The sequence below is a fragment of the Silene latifolia genome, unplaced genomic scaffold (assembly GCF_048544455.1).
Source record: "Silene latifolia isolate original U9 population unplaced genomic scaffold, ASM4854445v1 chrun_scaffold_16, whole genome shotgun sequence".
Taxonomy (NCBI): domain Eukaryota; kingdom Viridiplantae; phylum Streptophyta; class Magnoliopsida; order Caryophyllales; family Caryophyllaceae; genus Silene; species Silene latifolia.
Genome location: NW_027413123.1, coordinates 5,754,390 through 5,763,663, shown reverse-complemented (window position 1 = coordinate 5,763,663; position 9,274 = coordinate 5,754,390). Strand labels below are relative to the sequence as shown.

Sequence of the window (9,274 nt, the reverse complement as noted above, 5' to 3'; positions counted from 1 at the left end):
TATATAAGTGATGTCTTCTTTTCTCTTATTTCATTTCCAATTTGGATTTCGTTTAAATCCACGCAATTCCTCCAAATTTTGTCAATTAATTGTATGATTTATTTGATTCATGATATTAGTCACCTTTTTATACCATTTATGATGTCAAGTGTAAGTTTTTTTATTGAATTTTCCCCGGAAATTTTATGAACCCGAAAATATGTATTTTCGAGTCAATTACTGATTTGGTGTTTGTTGCATTGTTGATTGTTTAACAAGGACTAAAGTTTGGTTGTTATTGCTAACTCTTGTCATATGTTTGAAATCTTGTCTTGAAAGTTTTGTTCCAAAAATTTTGGAACTTTAATGTTCATACGTTAGTTTTGATTTTTTATGATTAAAAACTTAGTTTAGTTGGCTAATGAAGCTCAAGAATCTTGTCGTGCTTAAGTTTTGATTTTTTTCTGTTAGTAACGACATGTATTACTTTGAATCAAAATTTTACTTTAAAATGTTGTCCAAATCTTTTGAAAGTTCATTTTAAAACAAATGATTTTGATCTTTGCACTCAAAACTTGATCGAGTTGTTTCTTGGTACTTAGTGCTTGTCGATGTTGAACTGTGTTGTATTAAGCTAGCGGTTTTGCCTTACAAAATGTTTCAAGTTTTGACATTTATGTTAGTTATACCGACAAATCCGATTTTTAGACCCCATTTTTGTCTAATTATGTCATAAAGATTCAAATGTTGTTTATTGATGTCGAGCATGGTCTAAAAATTTGAAATCTTGTCTTAGAGCTTTTCTTGATTTAATTGAGTAATAAAACTTCAATTCTATTAATAATGCTACGTATGGTCTTAAGTCGAGAATCTCACCTTAAAATTTTGCCTAAAATATTTTTTATATACAATAGCGTATATGATTGAATTTCAAATTTTGTATTTGAGACATAGTTTCTTTGTTACATAGTGTTCCAATCTTTGTTAATGATGTATTATTTTGCTTATATATGTATCTCAATGTTTGTTTATCGTGTGAGTTGTATGGTTTTGATGAGTAAAGATGTGTAGACGCATGTGGTTATGATTGAAAGGATTTGAAACAAAAGTGAGTCGGCGAGCTTATGAGGATAAATGGGCAAGTGCTAATAATGTGTGATGAGTGTTGTTGTACTTGAGAGTTATGAATGTGAAACATGTGTTTTATTGGGATTGATGTAAGTTGTTCTTTTTAGGTGGTTGGATCCGTGTAAGTACGTAGGTGTGTGATTCATGTTTGGAAATTAGGAATAGAAACAGGTGACTTTAGCTTACGTAAGGTGTCATGAATTGAGTAGAATGATTGTATGAGGTAATTTGTGGATAATGAGTGATGTCTGATCTAGGCCAAACATTTGGACTTATGGATAGTGAACGAGGTGTAAGTTGCATGTTGACGGATACTGTTATTAAGCATGATTTGGAAACTTTGGTCAATAAATAATTGAGATATATGATGGTGGAGTTATTATTACCAAGTCTGGTTTTCGCGGTCGTGAGAGTAAGAGTGTGACATGTAATGCTTGAGGATTCAATCATATTGTTGAGGTATTTGATCATTCGTATAATAGAGTATAACCTTTTAATTTAAGTGTGTATGCATGAGGTGTGGAGTGGTTCTACGGGACTCCGACGCTATGAGTAGTAGAATAGATGTTGTTGTAAAGTTGCCTCCCAATCGTTAGGTAAAGCGCCCTTGATATACATCGTGATCTCATGGTAATGTTAATTAGAGTAATGATGTTGTTATTATTCCTTGAGCATAATGGGTAGTTAGGGCCTTGTCCGTGTTGGGAAATGTGTTGATGTGAATACGAATCACCTCGATGAAATAATTCTCGAAACAAGCGACCAAGGCAACCCGGTTCACCAAGCATGGATCGGTTCGAATAATAGTCGAGAAAAATGCATGATCACCCGCCAATGGGAGCAAGGAGAACCGTGTGGAGCAAGGTCCAACCTCGAAAATGGGCTAGTCCAAGGGCATTGAATAAAGCTCACCTAGTTTTTGTCATAGCCTAGTTTTTGCAAAAGTCTTACCTAGTTTTTGGCTTAGTCTTACCTAGTTCTTCTACATAGCCTAGAACTCACCACAAAGCATTAAAAGCTAGCCTTGGGCACCAAGGAATTTCGGCCTATATAAAGGCTTGTAGCCCTCATTTGTTCATCATCCAATTTGAAGAAAAAAACTTGAGAGTATTCTCTAAAACTTGTCTTATCTTCTTGTGTTGTTACACGAGTGGTTTGGCTTAAGAGGTCGAAACGCGATTTTGCACCTTGCTTGAACAAGGGACGTGATCCTAAGTTTGAGTCGGATTGTTTGACGAGTATCAAACAATTCACCCATTGGCGTAGCTATAGGTCTAGCTACGACAAATATCCTTTCTTTTTCATTCAAAACTCACTACGAATATACGGATTGATCGGGTTGCACCTAGTGCATTCGGGTCCTTCGTCTATTTGCTAGTACAAGTCAAGACTTCCGCTTGCGATTCACATCAATTGTGGTATCAGAGCTTCGGCTCTTGATTTCCACTAATCAAGACGATCCAAGGGTCTTGATTTCTTCGCAAAAAAAAAGGGAAAAAAGAATAGTTACTGTTCACGGTACTATTCATCAACAAAAAAAAAAAAAAAAAAAATGGATCCCAACAATCCTAATCTCCTTCAAAATCTTATAGAAGCACTATAAAACCTTTCGGAAATTAGCGTGAACGGAACACCACGTCGAGGAGAACAAAGTCGAGAAGAATTCAAAGTAAGTGAACTACCCGAGTTTGTGGGAGGCACGGATCCCGAGGATTACCTCGAATGGGAGAGGAAGATTGAACGGATGTTCGAGTTCAAAGACCTGGATGACGAAAAGTGTTGCAAGTACGCCATTCTACGACTAAGTCGTGGAGCCTCCCTGTGGTATGAAGGCTTTAAGGTAAAACGTGCCCGGGCAGGAAAGGAAAAGATATCCTCTTGGGAATCTCTCAAAAGAAAGCTACGCAAGAGATACGTCCCAGCCACGTATAGACTCACAACGTATCGCAAGATTGCCGAGTTGACTCAAGAGAGGAGTAGTGTTTCAGATTACATAAATGAGTTTGAAAATCTTACTTTGATGGGAGGAATAGAGGAAAGTGAAGACTTGAAGATGGCTCGATTCCTTCGTGGACTAAATCGTAACATAGCCAATTCAGTTGAATTACAATCTTACGCTGACTTCGATTCCTTGTGTAATCTATGTCTCAAGGTGGAAGCCCAAGGAAAGGCCAAGCTCACTCCAACTCATGGTGAGGGTGGTCGAAGCTGGAGGAACGAAGGATACTCAAGGGGGAGTCCGAGTAGTCGTACAGTTGAGACTACACCTAAGAAGATTTCCACCCCTGAGTCCGCTCCCAAGATACCCGTTCCTAAAGAGACAAGTTTATCTAGAGTACGATGTTTCAAATGCCAAGGGTTTGGTCATTTTCAGAACGCATGCCCAAATAAGAGAAACATTGCACTAAGAGAAGCTATTGCCGTTCGAGACGAGTTGTATGATGAAGAAGAACGATTGGGTGATGTGTTCAACTTCGAAGAAAGAGAAGAGGAGGGGAACGATAGAGATATCGAAACTTATGATGCTCCTAACTATGATTGTGCTTTAGTCCTTCGTGCTTTGCAGACTCAATCCACACCAATTGAGGCAGAACAAAGGAACCAGATTTTTCACACCAAATGTCAAGTGAAGGATAAGTGGTGTAGCCTAATCATCGATGGAGGGAGTTGTACCAACGTTGCTTCTACAAAGATGGTGGACAAGTTAGGATTGGATACCATACCTCATCCCAAACCATATGTGTTACATTGGCTTGATGACGGGAACAAGGTGAAGGTCACCAAACAAGTCAAAGTGGCGTTAACAATGGGCTCCTATGACGACAATATCTTGTGTGACGTAGTGCCAATGGATGCATGCCACGTACTCTTGGGGCGTCCATGGCAATTCGATCGCAAGGTCATACATCGCGGCCGAAGCAACGAATATGAATTGGTCGACAAGGGTAAGAAGCTTGTCCTAAGACCGATGGCACCCAGTGCTGTCCGTTCTTTGGGCACCCCACAGAGGAAGACCGCAAGCATGACCATGTTTGCAAGTGAGCAAGAAGTTGGTGAAGTCTTAAAGGAAGGTGGTTGTGTCTATCATATGGTGGTCAACGAGGCACCAAAAGTTGAAATCAAGGATGCCCAGCTAGCGGCGCTCTTAAAGGAATTCGAGAACGTTTTCCCTGAAGATTTACCACCAGGATTGCCGCCTATCCGCGGGATCGAACATCAAATCGATCTCATTCCTGGAGCTGCGTTGCCTAACAAGGCAGCCTATCGATGCAACCCAACAGAGACCAAGGAGTTGCAGCGCCAAATCGAGGAGCTAATGGAACGAGGCTACGTTCATGAAAGCATGAGCCCATGTGCCGTTCCTACTCTTCTTGTCCCGAAAAAGGATGGGAGTTGGCGGATGTGCATCGATAGTCGAGCCGTGAACAACATAACTATCAAATACCGTTTCCCGATTCCAAGACTTGATGACATGCTGGATGAGTTGCATGGCTCCGAAATCTTTTCTAAGATCGACCTGAGGATTTGCTATCATCAGATACGAATACGGGAAGGTGACGAATGGAAAACTGCGTTCAAGACCAAACATGGGTTGTACGAATGGACTGTCATGCCGTTCGGGTTAACCAACGCTCCGAGTACTTTCATGCGGCTCATGAACGAGGTACTCAAACCATTCTTGGGAAAATTTGTGGTTGTTTATTTGGATGATATCTTGGTTTACAGTCAAAGCAAAGAAGATCACTTCAAACACCTTCGCGAAGTGTTCGAAACTCTCCAAGGACAAAAGCTATATGGAAAGAAGGAGAAATGTTCATTCTTGGTCGAGAGTGTCATATTTCTCGGCTATGTGGTTTCCAAAGATTGAGTTTCAGTGGACCAATCAAAGATCGAGGCCATTAAGTCATGGCCTACGCCTAAGTCCGTCACCGAGGTTCGGTCTTTCCAAGGACTTGCTTCATTCTACCGAAGATTCATAAAAGATTTCAGCACCATCACAAGTCCCATCACCGAGTGTTTAAAAAAAGGAACATTTGTATGGACCGAGGCTGCTCAAAGAGCTTTCGAAACGATTATCCAACGGCTCTGTGAAGCACCGGTACTAGCACTTCCCGATTTTACTCAACCCTTCGAGGTAGAGTGTGATGCGAGCGGTGTTGGAATTGGAGCTGTGTTGGTCCAAGGAAAGCGACCCATTGCTTATTTTTCCGAAAAGCTAAGTGGAGCTCGACTCAAATATTGCACATATGACAAGGAGTTCTACGCCATAGTGAGAGCACTCAACCATTGGAGCCACTATCTTCGCCCAAATCACTTCATTCTACATTTAGACCATGAATCCTTAAAATACATCAATGGGCCGCAGAAGCTGAGCTTAAGACATGCCAAATGGGTTGAATTTCTTTAATCCTTTCATTTCTCTTCGAAATATAAGGATGGTAAAAGCAATGTGGTGGCCGACGCTCTTTCCCGACGCTACTCTTTACTGAACGTGCTTGATGTTCGCCTGCTTGGATTCGAGACCTTGAAAGATTACTATGAAACTGATCCCGACTTTGGTGAAATGTTTAGGATGAGCCAAACAGGACCCCGAGGCGAGTTCATAATTCAAGATGGATTTCTTTTCAAGGGAAATCAGCTGTGTGTACCCAAGCATCAAGTCCGGGAGTTATTGATACGAGAAGCTCATGGGGGAGGACTTGGTGGGCATTTTGGTGTCACTAAGACTATGGAGGTCCTTAAAGAGCATGTCTATTGGCCTCGAATGCTGAAGGACGTGCAAGATGTGATTCGTAAGTGTGTCACTTGTCACGTTGCAAAGAGTACCTTCAAGCCAGGGGAGTACACACCCTTACCGATTCCTAACAGGCCATGGGAAGACGTGTCCATGGATTTTATTGTTGCTCTACCACGAACCCAAAGGTGTAAGGACGCAATCATGGTCGTAGTTGATCGATTTTCCTAGATGGCCCATTTTATTGCATGTCACAAGACAGATGACGCTAACAACGTAGCCGACTTATACTTTCGAGAAATACTCCGCCTTCATGGAGTCCCAAGGACGATAGTCTCCGATCGTGACTCAAGGTTCTTAAGCTATTTTTGGAACACTCTGTGGAAGAAGGTGGGTACCAAACTGTTATTTAGTACCTCTCACCATCCTCAAACCGATGGTCAAACGGAAGTGACAAACCGCACTCTTGGGGTATTACTACGCGGCCTCGTGAACAAAACTCAGAAGGATTGGGATCTAAAACTCGCTCATGCCGAGTTTGCCTACAACAGGTCTCCATCATACGCAATGAAGCACTCTCCTTTTGAGATCGTGCATGGCGTAAATCCCTATCTACCACTCGATCTCATTCCCTTACCCGAGGGCGAGCTAGTACACAAAAGCGCGGAAGAAAAGGTAAAATCCATGATTAAACTACATGAGCGAGTTCGCTTGAATTGAGTCATCACAATGAGGTATACAAGCAAAGAGCCAACAAAACCCGCCCACCAAGGATTTTCAAGGAAGGAGATTTGGTTTGGGTGCATCTAAGGAAAGTACGATTCCCAGGTAAACAAAAGAACAAACTCATGCCGCGCGCAGAAGGTCCTTACAAGGTGATTTCGAAGTATGGAGACAATGCCTACAAGGTCGAACTCCCAGGGGACTACGGTGTCCACGCCACTTTCAATGTGGGTGATCTCTCTCCTTACATCGAGGATAATGGGATTGCAGAATTGAGGACAATTCCTTTCAAAGGAGGAGGGATTGATGTGAATACGAATCACCTCGATGAAATAATTCTCGAAACAAGCGACCAAGGCAACCCGGTTCACCAAGCATGGATCGGTTCGAATAATAGTCGAGAAAAATGCATGATCACCCGCCAATGGGAGCAAGGAGAACCGTGTGGAGCAAGGTCCAACCTCGAAAATGGGCTAGTCCAAGGGCATTGAATAAAGCTCACCTAGTTTTTGTCATAGCCTAGTTTTTGCAAAAGTCTTACCTAGTTTTTGGCTTAGTCTTACCTAGTTCTTCTACATAGCCTAGAACTAACCACAAAGCATTAAAAGCTAGCCTTGGGAACCAAGGAATTTCGGCCTATATAAAGGCTTGTAGCCCTCATTTGTTCATCATCCAATTTGAAGAAAAAAACTTGAGAGTATTCTCTAAAACTTGTCTTATCTTCTTGTGTTGTTACACGAGTGGTTTGGCTTAAGAGGTCGAAACGCGATTTTGCACCTTGCTTGAACAAGGGACGTGATCCTAAGTTTGAGTCGGATTGTTTGACGAGTATCAAACAATTCACCCATTGGCGTAGCTATAGGTCTAGCTACGACAAATATCCTTTCTTTTTCATTCAAAACTCACTACGAATATACGGATTGATCGGGTTGCACCTAGTGCATTCGGGTCCTTCGTCTATTTGCTAGTACAAGTCAAGACTTCCGCTTGCGATTCACATCATGTGTCCTCAACAATAGTGCGATCACATGATTTAAATATCATTATTATATCTCATACTAAGAATACGTGAGGGATGATTCTTTATATAGTCGACTGACCGTCATTAATCGGTAATGATTGGCTAACTAGAGTTTGATATTAGTGTCGTGTGACGGTGGTGGTCAGTTGATCCCTTTAGGTCACACATATAGGATAAGGCCCAAATAGATATTTAATTAATTTTATGCGATACGAATTAATTAATTCCTTAATCATGGGAGTGTAATTTTGCGTCTTATTGTAATGTGATTAAATAAGATTAAATTTAGTAATTAAGTGTTAAATTACTAAATTAGTTGAGGTATTATATAAGTTTTGTGGTAGAGGTAATTAGTTATTTAAAGTTACAAGAAGTTGTAATTTTAACTAACTAGTAATTATGGGACTCATTATATGTTGAAATAATGGAAGTATACTACTCAAAAAGTGGAGTGTATATTATATTATTAATTATAATATTTAAGTGTTAAATGATTACATTAATAACTAATTATGTAAGATTGTTAAACATATGACTTATAAGCATTTGTGGGACAAATGACAAAAAGCAAAAATGGACCAAAATAGGTCCAATATTTCGGTCATATTAAGAGCACAAGAGATGCTCTTTTGTCTTTTGTTTGTGTTGGTTATTGTGTGATTGTGACATATCACACAAACCTTTTCATGCTACATCTTACACACATGCTCCCTATACTCTACCTATACTAAACAAAAGAGTAAAAACAAAAGCAAAATATTCCTACCCTTTGTAAGGCCACCGGTTTTGTGCCTTTTAAATGGGCATTTGGTTTCCCATTTTTTTGGTTGAAGTTTTTGCTTGTTTTTCTCTCAAGTTCTTCCTCACATGCAATTGCTAAAATCTCTCACAAATACTAATACACATCAAACTATTACTAGAGGTAGTAATACTACAAATATTAGTAATATTAAGGGAACATTTCTACTACATATCTAGTTAATATTAGTAGAAATTTTTGGGATTAATCTTGGGTGCAATTTATTGGAGTGGCTTCTATACTTGGAGTCTTGGGAGGATCATCTATCATATTTCGCTTAAGAACAAGTGAAGGAAGGTGACCTTACTTGTGCCCTGTATTTCGAAACACATAACAATGTAAGGAACATTGTTCTTCTTATAAATATTTCATTTTGTCATGCATGCACTAGATCTAAAGAACAAATAATTAACAAGTTAATTAGTTCACTATTAGAGGAGTCTAATAATAGGTATATGAACCCAACAGTCCGTGGGATAGTGTAAGTGTTGTGGATACCGACGTGACTATTGCGGTTGTTGGTGATTGTATGGTGATACCGTCACCGGGTATAGGGGGAGTGCAATGCTTATGAAACGGATTTTGAAATATCATGTTGTATCACGTTTTGTTTTAGTTGGGTTGTACTGATGGCCATAAGGTTAAGAATTTGTGTTTAAATTTAATTATTTGATGGTGTATTAGTCACCATCGGAGTCTATTAGCATTTATGTGATGAAATAGGAAAGTTTTGAACCGAGTTGAGAACGAAAACATTCTGCCAAGGTGGCACTCAACCGAGTGCACGATGCACTCGACCGAGTGGTCGCCTACTCGGTTGAGTGGCCTTCTACACTCAACCAAGTGGCCTGCCTTGACCCTTGTTTAGTTGATATTCGACCAAATATTG

General features: G+C 40.1%; 1 protein-coding gene across 1 annotated transcript; it reads left to right on the top strand.

Annotated features, from left to right (window-relative positions):
• Window positions 1–2,851: 2,851 nt before the first annotated feature.
• LOC141637221 (uncharacterized) lies at window positions 2,852–6,073 on the top strand. The gene is made up of 2 exons (XM_074446785.1): window positions 2,852–4,960; window positions 5,543–6,073. Exons 1-2 carry the CDS (start codon window positions 2,852–2,854, stop codon window positions 6,071–6,073), a joined length of 2,640 nt encoding a protein of 879 aa, XP_074302886.1.
• The last annotated feature ends 3,201 nt before the right edge of the window (window positions 6,074–9,274 follow it).